The 27,194-nt window shown below is 51.9% G+C and overlaps 1 protein-coding gene across 1 annotated transcript in view; it reads left to right on the forward strand.

Annotated features, from left to right (window-relative positions):
• Window positions 1–27,194, forward strand: part of TTLL9 (tubulin tyrosine ligase like 9) — a 47,965-nt gene that overhangs the window by 20,390 nt on the left and 381 nt on the right. Inside the window, exons 6-13 of the mRNA XM_048497951.1 lie at window positions 14,352–14,420; window positions 15,869–15,959; window positions 17,333–17,373; window positions 17,463–17,550; window positions 18,522–18,580; window positions 21,334–21,530; window positions 24,273–24,386; window positions 25,702–25,841. Coding sequence (XP_048353908.1) covers window positions 14,352–14,420; window positions 15,869–15,959; window positions 17,333–17,373; window positions 17,463–17,550; window positions 18,522–18,580; window positions 21,334–21,530; window positions 24,273–24,386; window positions 25,702–25,841 — 799 coding nt within the window. The remainder of the gene's footprint in view (window positions 1–14,351; window positions 14,421–15,868; window positions 15,960–17,332; window positions 17,374–17,462; window positions 17,551–18,521; window positions 18,581–21,333; window positions 21,531–24,272; window positions 24,387–25,701; window positions 25,842–27,194) is intronic.

The following is a 27,194-nucleotide window of genomic DNA, read 5'->3' on the forward strand; positions in this document are numbered from 1 at the left end:
TCACAGCTTCTCGGAGCTATCTCAGCCCCACCTACCTCACAGGGTGTTTGTTGTGAGGGGGGAAGGGCAAGGAGATTGTCAGCCCCTTTGAGTCTCCTGCAGGAGAGAAAGGGGGGATAGAAATCCAAACTCCTCCTCCTTCTCCTCCTCTTCCTCCTTCTCTTCCTCTTCCTCTTCCTCCTCTTCTTCCTCTTCTTCCTCTTCTTCCTCTTCTTCTTCTTCTTCTTCTTCTTCAATGAATAAATGTATATAAAACCTGAGCCCCGTCGGCTCTTGCAGGGCTGAGAACTATGTATCTTTCAAGCAGCCGTTGCTTGAACGAGGGGGGGGGGGATCTCCCGAATAAAAAGCCTCCAATAAAATTATTCCTTTCTTTTCCTTACAAAACGTTCTGCTGGGAGAGAGAAAAAAATATATGGAGGCTTTAAAACCGGAAAGGTAATATACAAGGCTGAGCCAGAGACGTTTTAACAGCTCAATATCTCATGTCCTGCGAGGCTCGGAAAAGCTTCCTTTATCACCTGAGTGGGGGCCGGGGGCGGTGGGGGGGAGGAGAACGGGATTCCGGGATTTCAGAGGCGGATTCCGGCAAGATGGCTGTCATGAGGCCACCAAGCAGCGCTTGGCTGGCAAGAGCCCTGTGGCATGCCGGAAGGATGTGCTTTTGCTTCAGCCACCCAGACTGGTGGGCCAACGCGTGAGAGCGTCACACTTGCTTGGACTTGTGGCTCCCGAAAGCTTCTGCCCTGATAAATCTGATACTCTTTAGGACTGGGGTCCCCAGTGAAGTCGTTACGGCGACGCAATGAAGAGACGAGACGCAGCGATATCAAGAAACCGGTGGAGGGAAGCCAGCGGCAAGTCTAGCTGATCTGGCCAATCTGGCTAATCTGGCTAGTCTGGCTAATCTGCCGAGCTGGGGTCCCTGGCACCTTTATTAAGGGTTTGGGGAAGGCGGGAGAGCGGGAGAAAGTTGCGCAACTCGTGACTCAGCGGAGGGCTGCGTACGTGCAGGGAGAAACGTTCCTGTCGGGGTCGAATCCACATTCAGGTATCTCGTGAACCGAGTGTCTGGGAGATCTCGTGACGTGCGTACGTGTGAGCCCAGGAGGGGACAGATGGCACAGGCATTCCTGTGCACTTTCTGAAGCTCTACTGGGTTCGCTAACGCACCCCTACACCCCGGCCTTTTGTGAACTCGCAGGCGCCATTGGAATTCTGACAAAGGGCAGTGGGCACACCTAGAAAATGGCTGCCCCATAGTTCCCAGAGTCTCGCTAATGGTGGGCAATCCCCCTGGGATTCCCGCTGCTGCTCACCATCACTCAGATGTTTGGCGGGCATAGAATCATAGAGTTGGAAAAGACCCCAAGGGCCAGCAAGTCCAACCTCCTGCAATGCAGGAACACATATTCCAGTGATGGCGAACCTTTTCGAGACCGAGTGCCCAAATTGCAACCCAAAACCCACTTATTTATCACAAAGTGCCAACATGGCAATTTAACCTGAATACTGAGGTTTTAGTTTAGAAAAAATTCGTTGGTTCCAAGGCACGCGTTACTCAGGAGTAAACTTAGTGAAGAAACTATGCAACGCTTCAAATGGGTGAATCACGATCCTTGCCAGCAACCAAGCTTACTCCCAGGTAAAAGATCATGCCCAGGCCAGCCTAGAAGGAGACTCCGAGGCAGTGAATCCCACTGTCGAACAGCCCTGACGGTCAGGAAGTTTTTCTTGATGTTTAGGTGGAATCTCTTTTCCTTCACCTTGAACCCATGACTCCTGGTCCTAGCCTCTGGAGCAGCAGAAAACAAGCTTGCTCCCTCACCAACAGGACATCCCTTCAAATATCTACACGTGGCTATCCTGTCACCTCTTAACCTTCACGTCTCCAAACCAAACATCCTCAGCTCCCTAAGTCTCCCTTTGTAGGGCATGGATTCCAGACTTTTGACCATTTTGGTTGCCCTCCTCTGGACCCAGAGGTGGGATCCAGCAGGTTCTCACAGGTTCCCGGGAGTAGGTTACTAATTATTTGTGTGTGCTGAGAGGGGGTTACTAATGGGTGATTTTGCCACGTGGTTTTTGCCTTAGTCACGCCCCTCCTCTCAGCAGCAGCGCGCAGAACTTGAAGCAGTCTAGCAGGAGGTGCACCGGCGTGCGTGGCAGCCTGCGCCTGCGTGCATTAGTTTCCCGCCCGAGGACCGGCGCAGCGGCTGTTCTGTTGTCACAGGAGGTAGAATCGACCACGTTATGGCTGCCGCAGGAGATAGCGCTAGTCACAGAATGTCAGAGAGTAAGATTACGTGTGATTTAATAGCAAGTTTTTAGGAGCAAAAACTACCAGACCACAGACACATGGCCCGGAAAACCCACAACAGCCAGTTAATAATAGCTCTTCAACCTTTCAAGCTTCAGCCTTATAAAGGAACATAGGCTGCTTCCGCACGGCCATGCTGGGGGTTGGGTCAACGTACATGACGCCGGAGCCCAGCGGGGATGGATTAGCCATACGAGGGAACAGTCCCGGTAGCTTTGACGGCAGAAAACGGCGGCTGCTCTGTGCTGTCGCCTGATCGACATACCTTCTTATGGCCAGGGAATCTCCGACATACCTCCGAGGCCAGGGAACACGCCCCCCTGACCTGCGCGACCGCTCCGGAGTTGCAGGGCAGGGGGGCGTGTCCCCAGGCCTCGGTGACGCGCCAGACGGTCGCAGGGAAGGTAAGTCGATTGGGAAAGGGGGGAGGGATGGCACCTTCGCACGGCAGCGGCTGGAAGCCGCCGTTTTCCAAAAACCTCGCTCAGGGAGCGAGGTGGGAAAATGGTGGCTTCGCGCCGCTGGGGTGGAGCATGTGAACAGCTCCCTAGGGACTGCGTTTTTGCCATCCCTTGGGCGCTGTAATTGGCCCGTACGGAAAGGGCCATAGTGTCAGGATTAAGCAGGGCATGTTAAGCGAGCAGCAAACGGAATTTAGCCTGATCTTGTTAGGCCTTGGAAGCTGCTGAGCAGAGTCGGCCCCGCGTAGAGCTTGGAGGGAAGAGCGCCAAGGAAGTCCAGGGCTGCTTCCGGTCATGGCAAAACACCCTTTCTCTTCTCTGCCCTGACACGGATGGCTCAGACTGACCCCTGACCTTGTGAGATCTGGGAAGCTCGGCAGGGTCAGTTTTTCCCCTTTCTTTATTTGATTTGATGTCCTGCTCTACTCAGAGTGGCTGGTGACCAGTGGTGATATCCAAAAATTTTAGTAACAGGTTCCCATGGTGGTGGGATTCAAACTGTGGCATAGTGCCAATGGGGCTGGGCGGGGCACGACGGGGGCATGGGTGGGCATTCCGGGGGCGGGGCATTCCTGGGCGGGGCTGTGGCAAGGACGCAGCCGCTCGCGGGTCACTTAGGCGAGCGAAGCTTGATATGCGCGAAGCGCGGAAGGCTGCCCGCACTTGCCAGTGCACCTCCTAGCTGAACTGCTTCCAGAGAGTTCTGCTGCGCGCTGCTGCTGAGAGGAGGGGCGTGACTAAGGCAAAAACCACGTGGCAAAATCACCCATTAGTAACCCCCTCTCAGCACACACAAATAATTAGTAACCTACTCCCGGGAACCTGTGAGAACCTGCTGGATCCCACCTCTGCTGGTGACTACTTGGAGAAGAAGTCCAGGGTTGCTAAGCAGAGGCAAACCAGCACGTTGTGGGTTTTCTGCAGTGGTGGGATACAAAAATTTTAATAACAGGGTCCGATGGTGGTGTGATTCAAACAGTGGTGCCGCTGCACACACGCACGCATCTCCATTCCCTGTTGGGAAGGGAGGTTGCTTTAGTAACCCCTTCTCGGCACTCAGCAAAAATTAGTAACCACTTCTAGAGAAGTGGTGAGAACTGGCTGGATCCCACCTCTGGTTTTCCGGGTTGTATGGCCGTCTTCCAGGAGCATTTTCCCCTGACGTTTTGCCTGCGTATTTGTTGTGAGCAGCTGCTGCTTAAGTTTTTAATGGGTTTAATAGGTTTAAGTTTTATGTTGTTTTGATCTGCTGTCTTGGAGAACAGCCATTTTGTGAGCCGCCTCGAGCCCTTTAGGGAAGAGGCGGCCTATAAGTAAGTAAGTAAGTAAGTAAGTAAGTAAGTAAGTAAGTTAATTAGTTAGTTAGTTAGTTAAATCAATCAATCAATCAATCAATCAATCAATCAATCTATGGCTGGCATCTTCACAGGATCTGATGATAATAAAGCAAGTGGAGTATAGACACCTGTGGAATGTCCAGGGTGGGAGAAAGAACCATTTGCATTGGTTGCAAATGCAAATGGTTACTAATGCAAACAGTTCTTTCTCCCACCCTGGACATTCCACAGTCCATCTATCTCTACTATTATCATCGAATCTGATTTTCCAGCCACAAATACAGAAATCCCAAAGGTGAAAACATCAGGGGAAAATGTGAGATCCAACCCACGCTTGGGAGTCGACCAGGCCTAAGGAATATGCGGCCGTGAGGCAGCGGAGGAGGTTTCTCATCTGGCGGAGGCGTCAGCAACAGGAAAGCATGAGATTTCATTGAGTCCTGACAGCTCTGCCCTGTGCTGGTCTCTGGCGCTGCTTTTATTAGGGTTTCATTGTGGGAAGTGTAAAGGAGGTGGGTAAGGGAGATGGCGGGGAGACCCGGGGAGACCTGGGAGTCATCATGTGATGCATGATCTCACCTGGCCTATTTCGTCTTGAGGAGGAAGCGGCGTAAGCGTCCTGAGCCTAATAATCACTCACACCTGGGGGCAAGACCATTGTCCCCTCGCCCGGTGATTGAGCCAGGCAGTTCATGACCCGTGACTCATGGGGGGGATGAGGAGTGGGAAGTCGCGGTCGCGACCACTGGCAAGGCCGTATTAGGTCCGTTGGCGTCCCCAGCGTTCCTACCGCGACGGTGCTGCTGGAGTCAGCAGTGCATCACTACATCTCCTCCTTTTTACATTTTAGAAAGAGAGGGGACCCGAGAAATGCTAAAGAGGCGATTTAAAGGGACGGCTTGTCTCCTCCGCCATCTGGTCAAGCTGACCAAAGCTGCTTGTGTAACACATTAGAACTTGGCTGCAGGGGTAAAGGGAAATTCGAGGAGGGCTTCTTACACACGTTACAGGCAATATTAGACGCGCGTGAAGCGAAACAAGATCCGATAGCGAGGCACACAATTAAACCAATGCAGAGCTGTAGCGCAATAGCGCAACGCTCAACCATCCTCCCGGCAGCCAGCTCCAGAGGGCTGACCACCAATGAACAAAACATCATACTTCAGATTAGATACAACTTCTTGCAGCTCTCCGCATTACTTTCCATATGAATCAATTGGGAATTATCAAGAAGATTAAAACAACACATATTGTATCGCATTCTCACAACCTTGGTGATGTAATAACAACAAAGTAATCAATAAGCTTACGATTGTCTAAGGTAAACGGCTTTTTGAAGTTCCTGCTGCTTTCGGAGGCCAGGGCATCCAAATGAGTGAGTAGAGGATTGATAGACGCCGCCGGAGGCACAGGCCAGAGCGGCCGATAGTCTTAGTGTTACATGCGCGAAACAAGTCCGGGACTCCCACAAGGGAGTCGCAAGGGAAACATACTCGCCTTGGCTAGAGCAGCTGCGTGTCCCGGCAGAGGGGTCGAGGAAGGCGGAGGCGGCACCCGGTGCTTGGGCTCGAAGGTGGAGCCTGATGCAAAACAATGGTGAAGCGGCAGTAGAGAGTCCCGGCAGGCTGAATGGCGGGAAGGCAGCAGCAGTAAAATACGATAACTTCTAAAATTAAGGCATGCAGTAACTTCAATAATCAGAATGCGGGTCATAGTACTCAACAATTCCCTTGGAGGTCGGCTCCAATGGGCATAAAGGGGCAAGGCATCAGACATTGCGTTGGCAACAATATATACAAGACATGCATGTTTGTAGATAGGCGACATCATATAAATGAAAACAATAAACATAGCTAAACAGTACATAGGCTAGATGTAAGGAAGGAAGGCAACCCGTGGGCCTAGCGGTTCCTCCGGCAATTATTCAAGCGGCTGAAAACAGCGGAGAGTTCCAAGGGTTAATCTATCAGGAATGTTCCTGGCTGCAATTCCAAGTTCAGCCAGAGTGACATGAGAGGAGAATGGGCGGCTGTAGATGAAGAACAGCGACACACAGCGTCAACCTTTGAGCCATAGCTGGCCGAATGGCAGCCCTGGGTTCGCGATCTCCGTGGAAGAATGGGTGTACTGGTTCCAGAGAGGTCCCTCCCATCTTGGCCCAGGCTGGGGGTGATCCGGGCTCTCTCAACAGAGGCTGGCGAAGTGGATCCTCAGGGAGGCCCAGCTCCATCTCGGGATGAGGCTGGCCTGGCATGGCGAGCTGGACTCCTGTATAGAAGAGAAAAAAACAAGCGGCGCTTTTCCCAGGGTTTTCGCGTGCTGGCTGAGTTAATTAGTTCTTATAGATGACAATGGAAGCCCGAGCCTGAGTGGGGGGGGCGAGGCGAATTTGATAGAAGAATAGAAGAGTACTTTTGGATATGGTCTGCTGGATGAGACCTTGATTAGGTCAATAGGGGGAACTACTCCCCTTTCTTTCCTTTGTTTTAGCCAAGCTTCGCGTTAGAAGCAGTTGGCCCATTCCGACCAACGATCACTTGCAACATTCAAGGCGTTAAGAGATACAAGGCAGAGGATTGCCCGAAGGCTTAGGAGAAGGGAAGTCATATCCGGAGTGGGATGTTTGTTTGTAAAACAATCCCACAATCACCGTCTAAGGTGTGGGTTTTGCAAAAACAACTTAAACAATTCACAATTATAGTCATATCGTAATAGCATCTATAGGAAAGATGTAGAAGATGCAAAGAAAACAGTTCCTGGGCGAGGTTTGATCACAGGAGCAAATTGAGAGGGTTTTGCAAAAACCCTTTATCAGATCCTAGATCTAGAGGTGGGGTGCGTCAGCCCATTAGAAAAGAGGAGGGTGTGCAGAAAGGAAGGCGGGGGGGAAGGGTTTGGAAGTCAGCTCTACCTTCCCTCCCGTAGGTTTTGGCGGTTTGGCAGGCTTTCGCTTCCTACCTTCACAGCGGAGGCTGTGTAAGATAGGTGTGGCTGAGAGACCCCTTGGCACTGTGACTAGCCAGGGCGCTCAGCAGAGAATGTGAAACATGAAAATGATTTGGCTTCATATGTAAACTTAGCATGCGCCAATGTGGCAGTGTAGGCTCAAGATGAATGAGGAAAAGGTTCTCAAGGAGGTTTGAAAAGTTTTGAAGGTTTAAACTAAGATGGAAGTGGCTTGAAGCAGGTCCCATCGGTATCCTGGGGAACATGCGAGCTGTGTCCCGTTTAAAGCGGATGCTGTAATGAAGCCTTTCAGAAGGCATTGGCACATAATCAGAAGGAGAAAATTTTTAATTGAAGCACAAGAGCATAGCTTAGAAGCAATGGAAAAATCCCCTATGAGGGAAAACTTTGAGGGTCTCTTGAAGGGCAAGACATACAGAACATACATAGGCATACAGAGCACATATAAAGTAACAAGGAGGATTACAACTCTGATTTGAGATCTTGCTCTCTCGAGGGTACTGACGTTTTGCTGCCACTGGGAGCTTTTGAGCTTAGGAGCTTTGCACAGGCGCAGAGGCTATGAGATCTGGTTTGAACCTTACAGCTGAAGAGGGCCAAAGGGGGGCTTCCTTCTTCCGCAGAAGGACTTTTGGCTTAAGGCCATTGTGTGAGCATCTTCCCTTTTCCATGCCTCATTGTCCTGTAGATTGGCTATGGGGCATTCTGAGGAGGGTTCAAAACGGCAGTCCTCTCCCGTCAGCATTTCTTTCTGTTGCAATTCAGTGACTGTGGACTCTGCGGAGATTTTTGAAATCGTGCCATTCTGGGAGCACTGGCCCGGAAGGCATGGTGACTTTAGGTAGAAGGGCTAGCAAAGAGCAGGAAGTATAGGCATTAGAGGGGCTTGAGAACAGCGAGATTTAAGATTAGCTGACAGGTGGAACTCAAGTGAGAGCATAGAGGCAGAATTCAGGTGAACTTGGCAGTTTCTCTTGAGGGATGTTTGTCCATATACTTGGATGTGGATGGCTCCCTGGTGCATGGGGTCGATGACCCCTGGGATGATGAACAACCCCTGTTGGCCGGTAGGGAAGCTTTTGGCAAGACCAGCCTAATGGTCTCCGTGGGGATGGGATCACTATACTGAGCTGGAGCAGCGAAGATCTCATGGGGAGCTCCGGAAGGGTTTGAGGTCGCGGATCTTGGTTCCGGGCTGAGGGAGATGCCGAGCGGGCCTCCCCACCGGCCATTGGGGGCGCCCGGCCCTAGACTTTCCTGGGGTCGCCCAGCCCTCTGAGGAGGAACCTCCTCCCGTCAGGGTTGCAAGCCCCGCCGGGCAGCCTACAATTCCTCGGGAAATGTCCTGGCTTGCACGCAAAGTGAAACACTGCGTCTCGGGGCTGCCTCATGGCAGCGGAGAGCCCGGCGACTAGAAGGCTGGCTTGATGGGCCGAAGAGCCCGATATCCTGGCAAGCTTTGAGCATGTCCGACCAGCTTCAGGGGTTCCTTCCTAGGCCTGTATTAAGCTTTAGGCACTCCAGCCGGAGATTCTCCCTTGGCAAGCGCTTAAGGAGTTAAGCCCTGGAGCCTCCCACCGTTGTCAACCTGCCTCACTTGAGGGCCGCTCCACTGGAGCCTGTTCACAAACTTCGGCATAGGGCTCTTGGGGTTTTGCGGGGATGGTGGAGAAAACTCTGGGTTGGCTGGCGGCATTGAGGACTTTGATAAATGCCTTATAGAAGCACTCAGAAGGCGACGTAGGGTGGCCTCAGGCAAGGACAATCTGATACGTTAGGGTTGGCAGCATGAAACCGTAAAGCTGAAGGACTGTGTATGGCGCCGCGGGCGGCTCCTACTGATGCACTGCTGGCGGAACTTCGCTTTCCCAGATCACAAATTGTGCGGGAGCTCAGGAGCATCACGGAAGGTGGTCTTCCAGTCGTCGAACCATTAGGTGATTCCTCGCGATTGCCTCCAGCATGCCTCTCCGCGTGAGGCTAGTGATTCCCTCACGTCTCGCGTAAGCTTTCGCGAGCTCAGTGAGGATGTTATAGTTTAGAAAGGCGATTTTCGACAACCGCCGAATGGCATGCACCCTCCCCTCGAGTATCTGTGAAATGGGCCGGGCACAATGCAAGAATATCGGCATGATCTTCCGTCAGGGTTTCTTTCTTCTGCCAGATCGTGGCTAATACGTTTCTGCGAGGACTGAAAACCAGCGCCATTGCGATAAGCTAGCGGGTGCAGTAACCCGAGGAAAATGAAGGCCGAACAAGGGGGGAGGCGGCGAGCTTAGCGGAGAGTTTGAAATGGGTGAAGAACCCGGGGCAGAAGGAGGACGAAGCGTCAGATTTAGTGGATAAGAAAATTCGAGTTGAAGGTGAAGGTGAAAGATGTCGAGAAGGAGGCTGACCTACCTACAGCAAGGGAGCCATAGGTCTGCAGGCTGATGGCGACATAACATTGTCTCCACGTCAGTAGCGAGTGACATCGGTGGCGAGGCTCTGTCGCGAAGATTAAGCCCGATGTTTTCCAGTCCTTAAGATTCAATGTCCCCCTCTGGGTACCATGGACACTGAGCTTCAATCTCCTCAACCAATTTGCGCAGCTCCCTTCTCTTCTGAGGAGACCCCTGCCGCATTTAGCTAACGCTTTCAGTTCGTCCAGCGTGCTTGTCATAAGCCCTGCTTTTGCAAGCTCCCATACTCACCGGTGTTCCGTCCGGACTGAGAGAGTGTCCGGGCCCGGCGTGTCTCTGGATCGCCCGATCCAGAGGACAGGGCGCGAATGCGAAGCGGTGGTCCCTGGATCGCCGATCCAGCGGACTTCGGTATCGCGGCCCTTCCCCAGGCGACGGTGAGCAGGGTGGAGGGTTGAGGATTCGGGTTTTAAAGCACCAGCTTGTAGTCAACCCGCAGGAGTAAATTGGCTAAGGAATAGCGCAGGCGGAGGAGGTTTCATCTGGCGGAGGCGTCAGCTTAACAGGAAGCCAGCGAGTTTAAGTGATCCTGACAACTCTGCCCTGTGCTGGTCTCTGGCACCTTTTATTAGGGTTTCATTGTGGGCGTGTAAAGGAGGTGGGTAGGGAGATGAGCGGGAGACCGGGAGACCTGGAGATCATCATGTGATGCATGATCTCTCACCACAATACGTCTTGAGGGCGTAAAGCGTCTGAGAACCCTGATCCTCACCTGGGGGCAAGACCATTGTCCCTGCGCCCGGTGATTGAGCCAGGCAGTTCATGACCCGTGACTCATGGGGGGATGAGGAGTGGGGGTGCGGTGCGACCAGCAAGGCCGTAGGTCCGTTGGCGTCCCAACGTTCTACCACGGTGCTGCTGGGTCAGCAGTGCATCACTACAGGAAAATGCTACTGGAACACGGCCATACAACCCAGAAAACCCACAACACCCTAGTGATTCTGGCTGTGAAAGCCTTCGACAATACAGAGGCATGCCATTCCTGAAGAGCTTTTGCATCGACACGGATAACTCAGGCTTGCCTGATACTGTCAGATCTCAGAAGCTAAGAAGGTTTGACCCTGGTGAGTATTTGGGTGGGATCCGGCAGGGAAGCCCATAGGGGCTACGCAGGGGCAGGCAACAGCGAATCACCTCCGAACGGCTCTTGCCTCGAAAAGCAACTTCACGGCTCTGCCATTCTGCATTGCTGCCCCCTCCCCGCCCCAAATTACTTTTCCGCTTTTCGGCTGCTATTTTTGGCACTTTATAGCGCCTGGAATATTCCGGTGTTCACTGGGCTGAACACAATGGCAGTTTCTTTAGATTGCTCTGATTCTCTTTTATGTAGCATGATGCTCTTTGGGAATTATCCAAATTTAAACAATTTTTTTCTAATGTGCTGTTTCAGCGTTTCCTTTGGAATGCTGACGCGGCACCGGTTGCTGCTGTGAGGAAGTTCTGTTCCACGCCTTTCGCTCGAGAAACAGGAGCAGAGGTGGGATCCAGCAGGTTCTCACAGGTTCCCGAGAGTAGGTTACTAATTATTTGTGCGTGCTGAGAGGGGGTTACTAATTGGTGATTTTTGCCACGTGATTTTTGCCTTAGTGACGCCCCTCCTCTCAGCAGTAGCGCGCAGAACTTGAAGCAGTCTAGCAGGAGGTGCACCGGCGTGCGTGGCAGCCTGCGCCTGCGTGCATTCATTTCCTGCCCAAGGACCGGCGCAGCGGCTGTGTCCTTGCCACAGCCCCGCCCAGGAATGCCCTGCCCCCGGAATGCCCGCCCCGCCCCCGTCATGCCCCATCCATCTACAAAAATCCCGGTGGTGGGATTCAAACTGTGGCGTAGCACCAATGGGGATGGGTGGGGCATTCCGGGGGTGGGGCGGGCATTCCGGGGGCGGGGCATTCCTGGGCGGGGCTGTGGCAAGGACACAGTCGCTGCGCCGGTCCTTGGGCAGGAAACGAATGCACGCAGGCGCAGGCTGCCACGCACGCCGGTGCACCTCCTGCTAGACTGCTTCAAGTTCTGCGCGCTACTGCCGAGAGGGGTTACTAATTGGGTCTGCTTTTCCGTTAGAAATCCCATTCAGTCCAAAAATCATCAAGTCCTGTTGTTTCCTATGTGGCTGGTTAGCGAAGGTAGAAAACGGGATCATTCTCCCTGTTGGGCTGTTTTAAAAACAAGTTCCTTGTTTATGGAAAGTCTCCTTCTTTTGATTTCTAGAAACAAAATTAAGTCTTTGAAAGTATTAAGTATTTGACAGGCAGTCAATTAGATGAGAAGTAGTTGTTTCTGTTGGCAGTAGACGATAGGACTTGCTATGATGAGTTTAAATTATGGACAGAAAGATACCAGCTGGAAATTAGGAACTTTTTTTAACAGTAAGAGTTTTTTACAGTAACAGAGAAATTATTAATGCCCCGCCCCCGTCGTGCCCCGCCCAGCCCCACTGGCGCCACTGTTTGAATCCCACTGCCATGGGAACCTGTTACTAAAATTTTTGGATCCTACCACTGAGTGTACCTGTATACCAGATACTAGGAACAGAGAACATGTTGCATTGACGTCCTTATAGGTGAGTGCTCGGGTTGTTTCCTAAACAAACTATAGCAAGAATCTAAACATAAAACAAACGTTGGACCACTGTCAAATTCAAGCTTGGTAGATGATGTGCCAAAATAATATGAAGTTGCTCCACTATGCAGGCATCAATTCTTTATATAATTTGTTCCATATATATAATTTGAAGTATCAGTGACAACTGTGTATGACACTCAAAATACAACTCAACATATAATAGAACAAAATACTAAAATCTCAGTATGCCATCTCTTATATATTTCTTTTACAGTCACAGCTCTTTGCATTCATCTAGGTTTACTAGCTGAAAGCCCCTTATAAGCAATCTCTGATATACTTTTATTTCGCAGCTCTTTAAATAACATATACAGTCTTTTAATATGCTTCTTTAAATTCAGAAAATACATGACAGTGGTACAGTATCTGTTTTATGCTCAGCCTGCACATACTCAAAGAACAACTCCGACAGCCTCAATTTACCGGTCTGAAAAGGCGGTCCCAGTTAGAAACTTTCCCCAACTCCTTGCAAAAAGCAAAAGGCACTTTGACCTGAAATGCAGAAGAGACAGACAGTCTGGTAACTCACACCCTTGTAAAGGTTTTACCAGCTCTCCTCGGGGAAGGCTGGCATAACTCACCGCTGGCACCGCCACTCCTGAGTAATGCTGCCCTCCCAAACCCCTGCCTGTAAAACTTTTATATCCCAGCCCGCCATCAAGCATTCGTTTTTATGTGGCTAAATAAAACAGCACTGTCAGCTTTAGAACTGCAGCCGGGAGAAGTCGGGAAGAGCGGGGCGTTCTGCTGAGCTGCGGACGGGAAATGTGTGGACGGCTAAAAAAAACAACCCCGAGGCTGCTCATTTGGCCGTTTTGCAAAAATCTTCATCGCTGAGGCCTCCAATTGGCCATGCTGGCAGGGGCTGATGGGATTTGTAGTCCATGAGCATCTGGAGAGCAGAGGTGGGATCCAGCAGGTTCTCACAGGTTCCCGAGAGTAGGTTACTCATTATTTGTGTGTGCCGAGAGGGGGTTACTAATTGGTGATTTTGCCACGTGATTTTTGCCTTAGTTACGCCCCTCCTCTCAGCAGTAGCGCGCAGAACTTGGAGCAGTCTAGCAGGAGGCGCACCGACGTGCGTGGCAGCTTGCGCCTGCGTGCATTCGTTTCCCGCCCAAGGACCGATGCAGCGGCTGCGTCTTTGCCACAGCCCCACCCAGGAATGCCCCGCCCAGGAATGCCTGGCCACGCCACACCCAGCCCCATTAGCGCTACGCCACAGTTTGAATCCCACCACCATGGGAACCTGTTACTAAAATTTTTGGATCCCACCACTGGGTTTAGGCCATTTTTGCCCAAAAATAGGTTATAGAATCATTGAGTTGGACGAGACCCCAAGGGCCATCGAGTCCAACCGCCTGCAATGCGGGAACACACAATCAAAGGTCTCTGAACAAGGTCTCAGGCATCCCAGGAAATTCTGTTGGACTGGGTCTCCCTGGCTGCAGTTCAACTCTGGAACGCCACCCGTGAGGCCGCACCGACTCTTTCACCCTGAAAAGCCCCCGATCAGTGGTGGGATCCAAAAATTTTAGGAACAGGTTCCCATGGTGGTGGGATTCAAACTGTGGCGTAGCGCCAATGGGGCTGGGCGGGGCACGACGGGGGCGTGGCTGGGCATTTTGAGGGCGGGGCATTCCTGGGCGGGGCTGTGGCAAGGACGCAGCCACTGCGTCGGTCCTTGGGCGGGAAATGAATGCACACAGGCGCAGGCTGCCACGCACGCAGGCGCACCTCTTGCTAGACTGCTCCAAGTTCTGCGCGCTACTGCTGACAGGAGGGGCGTAACTAAGAAAAAAATCACGTGGCAAAATCACCCATTAGTAACCCCGTCTCGGTGGATGTGAGGGCGATCTGGCTGCGACATCTGTCACCCCATTGATCGCCAGGGTTGATTCGGCTGATCTGGCTGGCTAGGCGGGTGTCCCCTACCTCCCTCACCGCTCCATGTGCGTCCCTCCCGAAGCTGCGCGCTCGGTGAAACCCCCTCTCGGCACACACAAATAGTGAGTAAGCTACTCTCGGGAACCTGTGAGAACCTGCTGGATCCCACCTCTGCCCCCAATATCCTTCGCTGGGGGGCGCACAGCAGGCGTGGCCTTCCTTCCGCTTGTTTACTGCAGAATGTGAGGACCGTGCCAGCGATCGCGGTTGAGTAACCTTGTTCTCCCTCTTCCTGCAGGTTGCCAGGTCTCAGGGGAGAGGCATCTTTCTCTTCCGGAAGCTCAAGGATGTGATTGACTGGAGGAAGGTGAGATGCCTCCTTCTTCTCACTGACGGGAGGAAGGTGAGATGCCTCCTTCTTCTCACCTCTCAGCTGCCTTAAAGCTTAGCTGGGTGAGCAACCCTTTGGCCCGACGTGCTAGAGGCGCCCCCCCCTTCCTTGCTCCTCTTCTCGGCCAAGCTTGCTCGGGGGTCAGGGCGAGGGTCATCCCTGCAGCAGCCATTTTGTGGCTCCGCCCACCACGCTGTGTCAGAATTCCAAACGCGCCCATTGGCTCAGCATGGTGGGCTCAGCCGCAAAATGGCTGCTGCAGGAGGCGGGGCCAGCCACAAAACGATCTCCGCAGCTTAACTTCAGTCATTCAGTGTAGATCAGGGGTCTTCAAACTATGAACTACAATTCCCATCAGCCCTGCCACTTGGCCATGCTGGCAGGGGCTGATGGGAATTGTAGTCCATGAACATCTGGAGGGCCATCGTTTGAAGACCCCTGGTGTAGATCCTTGTGCTGCGATGGCAACTTTTTAAAAAATCTGCACAGCCCATCAAATGTCCGGTAGTCAGTCACTAGCCTTGCTGGCCCCAAGCCCTACCTGTTTTCTAAAAATATTTGGCGAGAGTCAGAAAAGGGGCCCGTGGACGCCGTAAAAAACGTGGGCACCATGTTGGAGATTCTTGCCTCGTTACCTTTTCTGGCCACGTAACATGGCTTCTCCACGTAACACGGCCCTCTTTGGAGCTCCAGCCTCTGCTGCTGGGGGAACCTGGGACCCGGAGAAGTTGCTGAAGGTCTCCATAGTTGTCCCTGGCCTCCCGCTCAGGATCCTGCCTCAATTTAAATCCCACTAGTTGGGCAGAGTCTTCAAATAGTCCCAACAGAGCACGTGCATGAGTCATGCCTTCCCACCCAAAATGTGACGGCCAGGTGAGCCACGCCGAGACACTGACACAGATCAACATATCTGGGGTTGCAACGGATCTCCCTCCAGATCACGTGAGGTAATGACCGGGGGTTGATGTGGGGGGTGACCTATTACTATGTACGACCGCTCTTTTTAGATTGCAGAATTGTAGAGTTCTTTTGCGTTGCAGTGTTTCTGAGTCGTGTGTGCTCCGATGTTTGTGGCCCGCTCTGTTCTAGTTGCCTAGGCGGCCCCCCCTCCCGGCCCCCAAGCCTGGGATCTTCTGTTTCTCTTACTAATATAGTGGAACACTAAGAAATGGCAACAGAAATCTGCCTGTCAGAGAAACCACACAAACATCTTAAGCAAGTGAGCCAGTTTACAGAGTGTAGGCAAAAGCTCAACTCTTTCCGGAGTTCGCACCATCTGATTGGAGGGGAAAGCCTCAAACTGTGATCAGCCTGACCGCAGATACAAAATCCGACAGCACGTAGCACGAATTAAGTTCTGGAGGACCTCGGGGTGCAGGCCGCGGTCTTTGCCAAACGTGCCAAACCCGTGATTTCTTCCACAGGACGGTGTCCGCATAGACGACCAGAAAGACGAGATTTCGGTAGAGAATTACGTGGCTCAGCGCTACATCGAGAACCCGTACTTAATCGGGGGTGAGTTTCCTGCTTGCAGCCTCTGCATCAAAGCCCGCACACAAATCTCGGTCCAAACGAGAGAGGCGGTGTTGCTGTGCTGGAGAAAGTTTGCGTGTGTATGCTTTACGCTGGCCTACCTTTGACAGTGATCCGGAAACTTAAAACTCGTGCAGCATGTGGCTGCCAGGCTCCTTACTGGAGCATCCAGCCAGGACCGGATTACGCCGGTCCTGTACCTATCTTCACTGGCTGCCCGTCGAATTCTGGATCATGTTCCAAGTATTGGTTTTAACCTAAGGTGACCAGATGGTCACCTTTGTGAACTGGGACGGGGGTAGGCGTCCGCGCGCGCACACACACACACACGTGCGCAACCGCAGGAGCGCACTGCCTTCTGGGGCTTGCCGTTTCCCACCCTGTGACGGCGGGAAACGGCAAGCCCCAGAAGGCCGTGCTCCTGCGGCCGCGCGTGCGGGAGGCTGCCGCACTGCCTTGCACCCCAGAAGGCAGTGCGGCAGCCTCCCAAAAATCGGGACAATTGAAATAACCCGCGGGACACGGGACAAATTGTTTGAAGGCGGGACTGTCCCGCCAAAAGCGGGACGTCTGGTCAGCCTGTTTTAACCTTTAAGGCTGTGAGTGGCCTTGGGCCTGCATATCTGAGGGACCGTGTCTCCCCGTATTGCCCCACTAGGTCCCTCTGCTCCTCAGAGGAGAACCTATTGGAGGTCCCTGGCCTGAGAGACATCTGGCTGGCCTCTATGAGGGACAGGGCTTTTACAGCCCTGGCCCCCACCTGATGGAACAGCCTCCCCCTAGGAAGACCAGGGCCCTGCCGGATTGCAGAGTTTCCGCAGGGCCTGTTAAATGGACCTGTTCCGCCAGGCGTTTGGCCAGCCGGGTTGCAATTGCATACCCCATTTCCATCTAGGCCTCTTGTGGGCACAGGGGTGGGGGGCGTGGGGGAAGAGTTTTGCGCCATCTACTGTATAATATTTTTGAGTACAGTTTTATCTGATTGGTTTTAATAGTTGTTGCTTTTATCATTCAGTTATTGTTTACTTTTGTTATTCACCACCTTGAGCCCTTCAGGGGAGGGTGGTTTATAAGTCAAACAAACAAACAAACAAACAAATATGTGCGTATGAGAAAAAGAAGCATCTGTCATTTTTCTCTCCTACCCAAAGCTCAGGAGGCGGGGGTGGGCCCACTATCCTAGGGGGGAAACATTGCACCATCTCCAGGCATTCTATCATTCGTCACGATTGCCACAACATAACGAGCACGGTGTTTTACATGGGGCAAAAAGACAGGCGCCTGCCCCAGGGAGCTTACACTCCACGCAGGAGTTGCTGCAGGGTTCTCTGAAGCTGTTTCTCTTTGGCTTGCAGGCCGGAAATTTGACTTGCGGGTGTACGTCCTCGTGATGTCAGTAAGTGAACGAGCAGCCCCCGCCCCGCGCAGACGCAACAAAGAGCGCGGAGGAACGTCTGCCTCACCCCAAGTTTCTTTTTCTCCCAGTACCTGCCGCTCAAAGCTTGGCTGTACCGAGACGGCTTCGCTCGCTTCTCCAACACGCGCTTCACTCTGAATTCCATCGACGACCAGTGTATCCTGACCTGGCCTCGCTCTTTATAGCCGGGGGGGGGGGGGGGAGAGGGTCTCCAAAACGGTGCCTGGGGGGCACCGTGGCATCACTGACGCCTTTCCTGGCGCCAAGTATTTTCAGAAAGTTGGCGGGGCTAAGGCCGCTTCCGCACAGCACAGGGAGAGCGGGTTGCAGGGGGGATAAAGTGACCCGCTCTCCTGTTTTCCTTTCGCATGCCTCCGTGCAGGCAGCGACCAGAGCCCGCGGGAAAAATGCGGCTTGCTGTTGCGCCTTCGCACGGGGGCGCAGGTCCCCCCCCCACCTTACCTTCTTTGCTGTGTAGCCATGTGGGCAGGCTAGCATGACCCTCACAGCCATGCGGCCATCCCTGCAAACCCCGCTCTAGAAGATGATCCAGAATGTAATATCCCGGTTCCTTTTCAGAAGTGCCGGGGAATTTATGTTTTCAGGACAAATACAGGGACATGCTATCCGTTTTCTTTTTTTCTTCATTTTTGATACGACAGCGAGAGGTCGGCTGAGGGAATAAACTAAGAGCAGCAGTGGGGTAGGAGGTTAAGAGCTCGTGTATCTAATCTGGAGGAACCGGGTTTGATTCCCCGCTCTGCCGCCTGAGCTGTGGAGGCTTATCTGGGGAATTCAGATTAGCCTGTGCACTCCCACACACGCCAGCTGGGTGACCTTGGGCTAGTCACAGCTTCTCGGAGCTCTCTCAGCCCCACCTACCTCACAGGGTGTTTGTTGTGAGGGGGGAAGGGTAGGGAGATTGTCAGCCCCTTTGAGTCTCCTACAGGAGAGAAAGGGGGGATATAAATCCAAACTCCTCCTCCTCCTCCTCCTCCTTGTTCTTCTAATGGGAAAACAAACTAATGTTGGGGGGAATAAACTAATGGGAAATTGAACTAGGTCAGAGGGGTCCCGTTTTGGAGCACAGTTGGTCTTGCTGACGTCCAATCCTTACCTCCTGCCAGATGTTCACCTAACAAACGTCGCTGTTCAGAAGACGGCCCCCGACTACGATCCTGAGAAGGTGAGCAGGGGGGACTCAGCAAGCCAAACAAACCCCGAACCCTTCTTACCTCGGCGTGGGAGTGGCTTAGCTAGGGGAGATCCCGAGTCGCCGCCTTGGAGGCCACAACATAAGCACAAGACTGCCTTATGCTGAACCAGGCGGGTCCAGAGGAGGGCAACCAAAATGGGGAAAGGTCTGGAATCCTTGCCCTACGACAGTGGTGGCGAACCTTTGGCACTCCAGATGTTATGGACTACAATTCCCATCAGCCAATTGGCCATGCTGGCAGGGGCTGATGGGAATTGTAGTCCATGACATCTGCAGTGCCAAAGGTTCGCCACCACGGCACTACGAGGAGAGACTGAGGGAGCTGTTCCACCGAGTCACATCCTCAACCGCTGCATATATCTTCTTGATACGGTGGGAGATGAGGGTACTCGGGCGTGGCTCAGTGGTGGAGCATCTGGCGGCACGCAAAAGGTCCCAGGTTCGATCCCCGGCCTCTCCGGCTGAAATGATCAGGTGGTCGGAAGTCTGGGACACCTTTTCCTACGCGAGACCCTGCAGAGCTGCTGCCTTCTGAGCAGATGGAGGCATCTGGGATGGACCAACGGTCTGGTTCAGCAGAAGGCAGCTTCATGTGCACGTCCACTGGTAGGTCTAGCACAGGGGTCTGCAACCTGCGGCTCCTCCAGAGCCCTCATGCAGAAGCTCTTTCAGCCTTTACACTACGTGGCTCCGCGATGGCCCTGGGAGGAGGTCAGAGAGAAAGGTAGCATGGGCATTGGAAGCGAAAAGGTGAGCCCGGAGGATGGATCGAACCAAGAAGCGTCTCACCAATGCGCATTGAGGGCTTCGCTTCTGCGAGTAATCCCCACTTCACTCAGCTCTCCTTCCAGCGCTGCTCTGGAGGGTTGGAGGGACATGCCCACGCTGCCCTCTGACCCCTGGAGGTCGGAGGGTAGCTTGGGCATGTCCCTTCCACTGCAGCCATCATCCTCCCTATGCCATCCCCGCAGCCGCCATCCCCCCTCTGCCCCACGGAGCAGGCGGCTGCTTGCTCATCCGTCAGGAGCAGAAGGGGGTTTCCCTGCCTGGCAGCCTCTGCCTATCCAGTAGCGCTGGAAGCGGAAAGGTGAGAGGAGGCGATTTTACCAGGAAAGCCGGAGCTGCCTGTCCGGCTCAGTAAATCTTTGGGGCCATGGAAAACGGGTCCAAATGGCTCTTTGGGTGGTAAAGGTTGCTGACCCCTGGTCTAGCAGATGCTAGCAAGGGTAGCTCTAGCAATCACTGCCAACTCTATGGTAATGTTGTGGGACACTGCCCCCCATAAGACCTCCAGGCGTTGCCTCAGGGAGTTATTTGACACACTATCCTGATCTCCCTCGTCCAGTCCCAGCCCGGTTCTCCACTCCCATCCTCTGTGAATTTATTATTTAATTCATGAGCACCCCTCTGTTCTCCCCAACGGGGACCCAGAGTGGCTCTCATTGTTCTCCTGCCTCCATTTTGTCCTCACAACAACCCAGCGAGGTAGGTTAGGCTGAGAGGGTGCGACTGGCCCACATCACCCAACGAGCTTCCAAGACACGAGTCGGGATTCGAACACGAGTCTAAAGCACAAAGATATATCCCGCTAATACACAAGCCTCAATATAAAGTGCACAATGTGTTTATTGTGCTAGTGTGATTCCAAACATCCACTTATAACTATACCTAACTGACTACCACTATTTACTATAATGCCTAATTCCAACACACACCATATAGCAAATGCTTATTGCCAAACGCACAACTCTTACTCATAACATTTCCACATACAATTAAACATACAATTGAACAGAAACCGTGAAGGATATAGAAGTTGGGGAATGTTAGCTATATCCTTCATGGTTTTTGTATGTTCAATTGTATGTGGAAGTGTTACGAGTAAGAGTTGTGTGTTTGGCAATAAGTATTTGTTATATGTTATGTGTTGGAATTATCCATATTAATAAGTAAATTGGGGAGTAGTACACACTAAGGGAAACACAAATTGGCAAGAATTGCACTACAACGACCTTGAGCCTACAGCTCCAAAAATAAGGCTGATGATATCAGGCTATGAGCTTCTTAAATTAAAACTAAAAATAATGCTTTTATCACTGTAAATATATGTGTTGGAATTAGGCATTAGAGTAAATAGTGGTAGTCCGTTAGGTATAGTTATAAGACAATGTTTGGAATCACAGTAGCACAGTAAACACACTGTGTACTTTATATTGAGGTTTGTGTATTAGCGGGATATATCTTTAGTCAGAGGTGGGATCCAGCAGGTTCTCACAGGTTCCCGAGAGTAGGTTACTAATGATTTGTGTGTGCCGAGAGGGGGTTACTAATTGGTGATTTTGCCACGTGATTTTTGCCTTAGTTACACCCCTCCTCTCAGCAGTAGCGCGCAGAACTTGGAGCAGTCTAGCAGGAGGTGCACTGGCGTGCGTGGCAGCCTGCGCCCATTCGTTTCCCGCCCGGCGCAGCAGCTGCGTCCTTGCCACAGCCCCGCCCCCGGAATGCCCAGCCACGCCCCCCATCGTGCCCCGCCCAGCCCCATTGGCGCTACGCCACAGTTTGAATCCCACCACCATGGGAACCTGCTACTAACATTTTTGGATCCCACCACTGTCTTTAGTGCTTTGGAACTTTGAATATTGGTTGACATTCCAAGGCGGGTCTCCCAGCTATTCGTCCCGCGCTCCGAACTCCCGCGCCTCACAGGCTGTCTGTGCCGGCAGGGCTGCAAGTGGATGATCCAGCAGTTCCGCCTCTACCTGACGGCCAAGCACGGGGCGGAGGCGGTGGAGAGCCTCTTCGCCGAGATGGACAACATCTTCATCAAGACCCTGCAGAGCGTCCAGAAAGTGATCATCAGCGACAAGCACTGCTTCGAGCTTTACGGCTACGACATCCTGATCGACCAAGACCTCAAGCCGTAAGGGGGGTTGCCTGGGAGGGAGGGGCCGGCAGCCTGCTGGGTGAGGGGCCCCCGAGGTGATGGGAGCAGCTCGGCACGTTGACCAGCCCCCAAGCAGAATGTGCAACTGTTGGGCCCGGTCCTATAAATATAGTGACAGTAGGACTAAGAGGATTATGTTTCCCAGTTTTCATATAACTTTTCATTCATTCATTCATTCATTCATTCATTCATTCATTCATTCATTCGATTTGGCAAACCGCCCTACCCCCCAAAGGGCTCAGGGCGGTGCACAACAAACAACAATACAATAAAACAAATCGAATAACCCCAGTTAAAATACAAAGCCTTAAAACTATAAAACTACGGCAGCAGTAGTAGCCTTCAATAAATAATTTGATTAATAATAGAAGACGTCTGGCACCCAACCCCAGCGATCGAACCCTGGGAAGGGAGGGGATTGGCAGATGGTCCAATAGATAGCCAGTGTGCAGGACAACACAAGGGGCGGGCTCAGCTTTACCCATCTTTTGTAAAAAAGCTGCTATTAGGGTTTGGAGAGGGGGCGGTAGGAGATCTTCACGTCGCCGGGAGCACTGCATGTAAGTAGTTACAGGTTATTTCCTTTGCTCTGCTCTAAGAGCAGCAGTGGCGTAGTGGTTAAGAGCAGGTGCTCTTTTTTGACCACATTATAGTATTCCATTGTTTCTCAACAATATCCACCCAGAGACCTCCCAAGAAGCCGTCCCCTAAAGGTTTGTCCTGACACACCCAGAGGTGGATCTTTACTATAAAGATCCCACTTACTAAGATCCCACTTATGACATTTACTTGGGCCTCCCCAAAAAGTAGGTATTGACCAGCCCCCATGCAGAATGCGCAGTTGTTGGGCCCGGTTCAGCCGAAGCAGCTGCGTTCGTTTCCTTTTATTTATGTTATCTATAGTCCGCCTTTCTCACTGGGAGTCGAGGCAGTCTACAAAAAAATGAGTCAATTTAATTAATAGGATGGGACGTTCGGTAAACGGAGAAGTAGGGTTTAGGTGGCAGAACGAAACCAGAAATCTAAAATGCAGAACTGAAGCAAAGAATAGGTGTTAACACGACACCTTAAATTAGTGATGGCGAACCTTTTCGAGACCGAGTGCCCAAATTGCAACCGAAACCCCACTTATTTATCGCAAAGTGCCAACCCGGCAATTTAACCTGAATGCTGAGGTTTTAGTTTAGAAAAAACCAGTTGGCTCTCTCTTCCTCTGCCCCACCCGCTCGAGTAGGGGCCAGTATGCTCTAGCCTCCAGCAAGTCCCGTGCGCACCACTCTGTGCCCCTCTAGCATCTCTGCCTCCTCTGCACCCCCCCCCCCCCGGAGCAGCAGCCACCCGGAGCAAAGGCACCAGGCCCGCCAGCTGAGTCCTCCCTTCTCACCGCGATGCACACATGTCGTGCTCAGTGGCCCAGGCCAGCCTAGATGTGTGTGTGCGGGGGTGGGTGGGTGATTTTCCGTCATGTGTGTGTGTGCATGCCCACAGAGAGGGCTCCGAGTGCCACCTCTGGCACCCGTGCCATAGGTTCGCCATCACTGCCTTAAATGGTGCAAGATTACACAATTAAGATCCCGCCTACAGCAGACTATACACAGTCATACAGACCATGGCCCCTAATTTTTCCAAGCAACTTTGTGAATCATTTTGCAGGCAACGGGCTATCTGACTGGACAAATAGTGAAGCAGTGGTGTAGTGGTTAAGAGCAGGTGCTCTGGAGAACCAAATTTGATTGCGCACTCCTCCATCTGAGTGGTAGTCTTATCGGGTGAACCAGATGTGTTTCCGCACTCTTACATTCCTGCTGGCTGACTTTGGGCAAGTTACAGTTCTCTCAGAACTCTCTCAGCCCCTCCTGCCTTACAAGGGCCCCTTCCGCACACGCAAAATAATGCGTTTTCAAACCACTTTCACAACTGCTTGCAAGTGGATTTTGCCATTCCGCACAGCTTCAAAGAGCACTGAAAGCAGTTTGAAAGTGCATTATTCTGCATGTGCGGAATGAGCCAAGGTGTTTGTTATGGGGAGAGGGAGGAAGGGAAAGGAGATTGTAGACCCCTTTGAGTCTCCTTACATGAGAGAAAGGGGGGGGGGGAATATAAATCCAAACTCTTCTTCTTCTTCTGACCGAGGGATAGATTTTACATTTTTTTACCACAAATCTTGGGTCTTCTGTTTAACTCCTATTGTTTGCACTTTTCAGATAGCAAAATTAAGGTATGTGTGCCAAGGTAGCATAGGGTACATCGTCCTGCAGTTCTGCCAGCAGTGGCGTAGGAGGTTAAGAGCTCGTGTATCTAATCTGGAGGAACCGGGTTTGATTCCCCGCTCTGCCGCCTGAGCTGTGGAGGCTTATCTGGGGAATTCAGATTAGCCTGTGCACTCCCACACACGCCAGCTGGGTGACCTTGGGCTAGTCACAGCTTCTTGGAGCTCTCTCAGCCCCACCCACCTCACAGGGTGTTTGTTGTGAGGGGGGGAAGGGCAAGGAGATTGTCAGCCCCTTTGAGTCTCCTGCAGGAAGGAAAGGGGGGATAGAAATCCAAACTCTTCTTCTTCTTCTTCTTCTTCAAACCATTGTGAAAGTGGATTGAAAGTGCATCATCCTGCATGTGCGGGAGGGGTCTCCACACCACATTCTGCAAGATGGGCCTCTGCAGACTAGCGGTACGGCTCCGCCCAGTCCGTACTCTTTTCTGTCCCGCTGTCCCCTCCAGCTGGCTCCTGGAAGTCAACGCTTCTCCCTCGCTCACCGCCAGCAGCCAGGAGGACTACGAACTCAAAACCCGCCTCCTCGAGGACACGCTGAACATAGTGGACATGGAAGGAAGGTAAGCGGAGCGCAGTCGCCCTGTTTGCGCTTCGAGTGGCGCCTGGGATTTGCCGTGCGGGTTAAGTTCTGTCAACGTAGGAGGTTAAGAGCTCGTGTATCTAATCGGGAGGAACCGGGTTTGATTCCCCGCTCTGCCGCCTGAGCTGTGGAGGCTTCTCTGGGGAATTCAGATTAGCCTGGGCACTCCCACACACGCCAGCTGGGTGACCTTGGGCTAGTCACAGCTTCTTGGAGCTCTCTCAGCCCCACCCACCTCACAGGGTGTTTGTTGTGAGGGGGGGAAGGGCAAGGAGATTGTCAGCCCCTTGGAGTCTCCTGCAGGAGAGAAAGGGGGGATATAAATCCAAACTCTTCTTCTTCTTCTTGCTCTTGGCAACCCTGACCTCCGAAATGTCCCACCCTTCACAGCCTTGCTCAGACCTTTCAAACTGAGAGCTGTGGCTTCCTTTATGAAGTCCATCTATCTCGTGTCAAGTCTTCCGCTTTTCCTAGTATTATTGTCCTTTCCAGTGAGTCCTTTCGTAATGAGACCAAAGTATCATAACCTCAGTTTAGTCATTTTAGAGTTCAGGTTTGATTTGGTCTAGACCTTTTGGCAGTGTACAATAACAAAAAAAACTCCCTCTCCTTCAACAGCACATTTCAACGGAATCAACTTTCTTCCTGTCCGCTTCCTGCCTTGTGGGCCTCTGTTAACACTATTAATTTATTTAAATTTGTATTTATACCCTGCCCTCCCCTAATTATCTGAATCTGTTGTTCATTCAAACAAAGGCTGTGCAGCTGCACCCTGTGCCATGAACAGGGTGTAGTGGTTAAGAGCAGGTGCACTCTAATCTGGAGAACTGGGTTTGATTCCCCGCTCTGCCACGAGCTATAGAGGCTTATCTGGGGAACTAGATTAGCTTGTGCACTCCCAACACGTCAGCTGGGTGACCTTGGGCTAGTCACAGTTCTTCTGAGCTCTCTCAGCCCCACCCACCTCACAGGGTGTTTGTTGGGGGGGGGGAGAAGGGAAAGGAGTTTGTAAGCCCCTTTAAGTCTCCCTGCCTTATGTTAGATCAGGCCATCAGTCCATCAGGATCAGTATTGCCTACTCAGACTGGCAGCTGCTCTTCAGCGACTCAGCCAGAGGTCTTTCACGTCTCCTGCTGCCTGATCCTATTTAACTGCAGATGGCGGGGATCGAACTGGGATGCCTGCCCATGCTAAGCAGATGCTCTGCCACTGAGCCACGGTGCCTCCCCCATGTACAGCCCAGTCTCCCTCCACATCTTGCACGAATGCCTGATGCTCAACCTTTGTTTCTACAGGTTGACAGGGAAGGAAAAACGTGTTGGGGGCTATGACCTTATATGGAACGACGGTCCCATCAGCAGAGCAGAGGGGAATCTGGACACCCCAATGAACGGCTTTGTGGCAAACACACATCTAGGTAAGAACATAAGAAAGAGCCTGCTGGATCAAACCAGAGTCCATCTAGTCCAGCTCTCTGCTACTCGCAGTGGCCCACCAGGTGCCTTTGGGAGCTCACATGCAGGATGTGGAAGCAACGGCCTTCTGCTGCTGCTGCTGCTCCCGAGCACCTGGTCTGCTAAGGCATTTGCAATCTCAGATCAAGGAGGATCAAGATTGGTAGCCATAGATTGACTTCTCCATCTGTCCAAGCCCTTTTTAAAGCTATCCAGGTTAGTGGCCATCACCACCTCCTGTGGCAGCATATTCCAAACACCAATCACACGTTGCGTGAAGAAGTGTTTCCTTTTATTAGTCCTTATTCTTCCCCCCAGCATTTTCAATGGATGCCCCCTGGTTCTAGTATTGTGAGAAAGAGAGAAAAATTTCTCCCTGTCAACATTTTCTACCCCAGGCATAATTTTATAGACTTCAATCATATCCCCCCTCAGACGTCTCCTCTCCAAACTAAAGAGTCCCAAACGCTGCAGCCTCTCCTCATAGGGAAGGTGCTCCAGTCCCTCAATCATCCTCGTTGCCCTTCTCTGCACTTTTTCTATCTCTTCGATATCCTTTTTGAGATGTAGCGACCAGAACTGAACACAGGACTCATTGCATAGAGAAGTATTTTATTGTGTCCATCCTGAATTTATTGCTGTTAACTAAGTTCTAATATTATGGGAGAGAAAGAGGGGAAAAAACCTCTATCCGTTTTCTCCCCCTCATGTACAATTATATAGATCTAAATCATGCCCCCCATATTTTTTTCAACACTGAATAGTCCTATCCTGGGGTTGGAAAGGTACTCCAACCCTTAACCGAGTACCCTCTTTTACATTTCTTCCAGTTATTTTTGAGATTTAGTAACCAGAACAGCACACAGTATTCCAAATGAGGTGGTGCCTGAGACCGATATAGGGGCACTATAACATTGGCCATTTTATTTTCAATCTCTTTCGATCTTGGTCTCGGCCAGTTTAAATCTTGGTCTCGGCCAGTTTCGATCTTGGTCTCGGCCAGAGCCCTTCGGGGACGGGGCGGGATAGAAATCTAAAGTATAAATAAATAAATAAAGCCCATCAGAAATTATTTAAAGTTAGGGTTGTTTGTTTTTTTATTCCAGTGTGTCAACAATGAACTCCATGTCATTTCCCACTCACTTGATTTGCTCAGCCGCCCAACTGTACTTTTCGAAGATGGTAACAGCTTTTGCGTGGCTCACTTAAGTCAGGCCGGCCCACTGTTCTCTTTACCCATTTCACTTAGAAAAGAAGGAGAATTTGCGTGCAGTGTGGTTTCCGGGCTGTATGGCCGTGTTCTAGCAGCATTCTCTCCTAAGGAGAGAATGCNG

Source organism: Sphaerodactylus townsendi, linkage group LG05, assembly GCF_021028975.2.
Source record: "Sphaerodactylus townsendi isolate TG3544 linkage group LG05, MPM_Stown_v2.3, whole genome shotgun sequence".
In the NCBI taxonomy this organism is placed as follows: domain Eukaryota; kingdom Metazoa; phylum Chordata; class Lepidosauria; order Squamata; family Sphaerodactylidae; genus Sphaerodactylus; species Sphaerodactylus townsendi.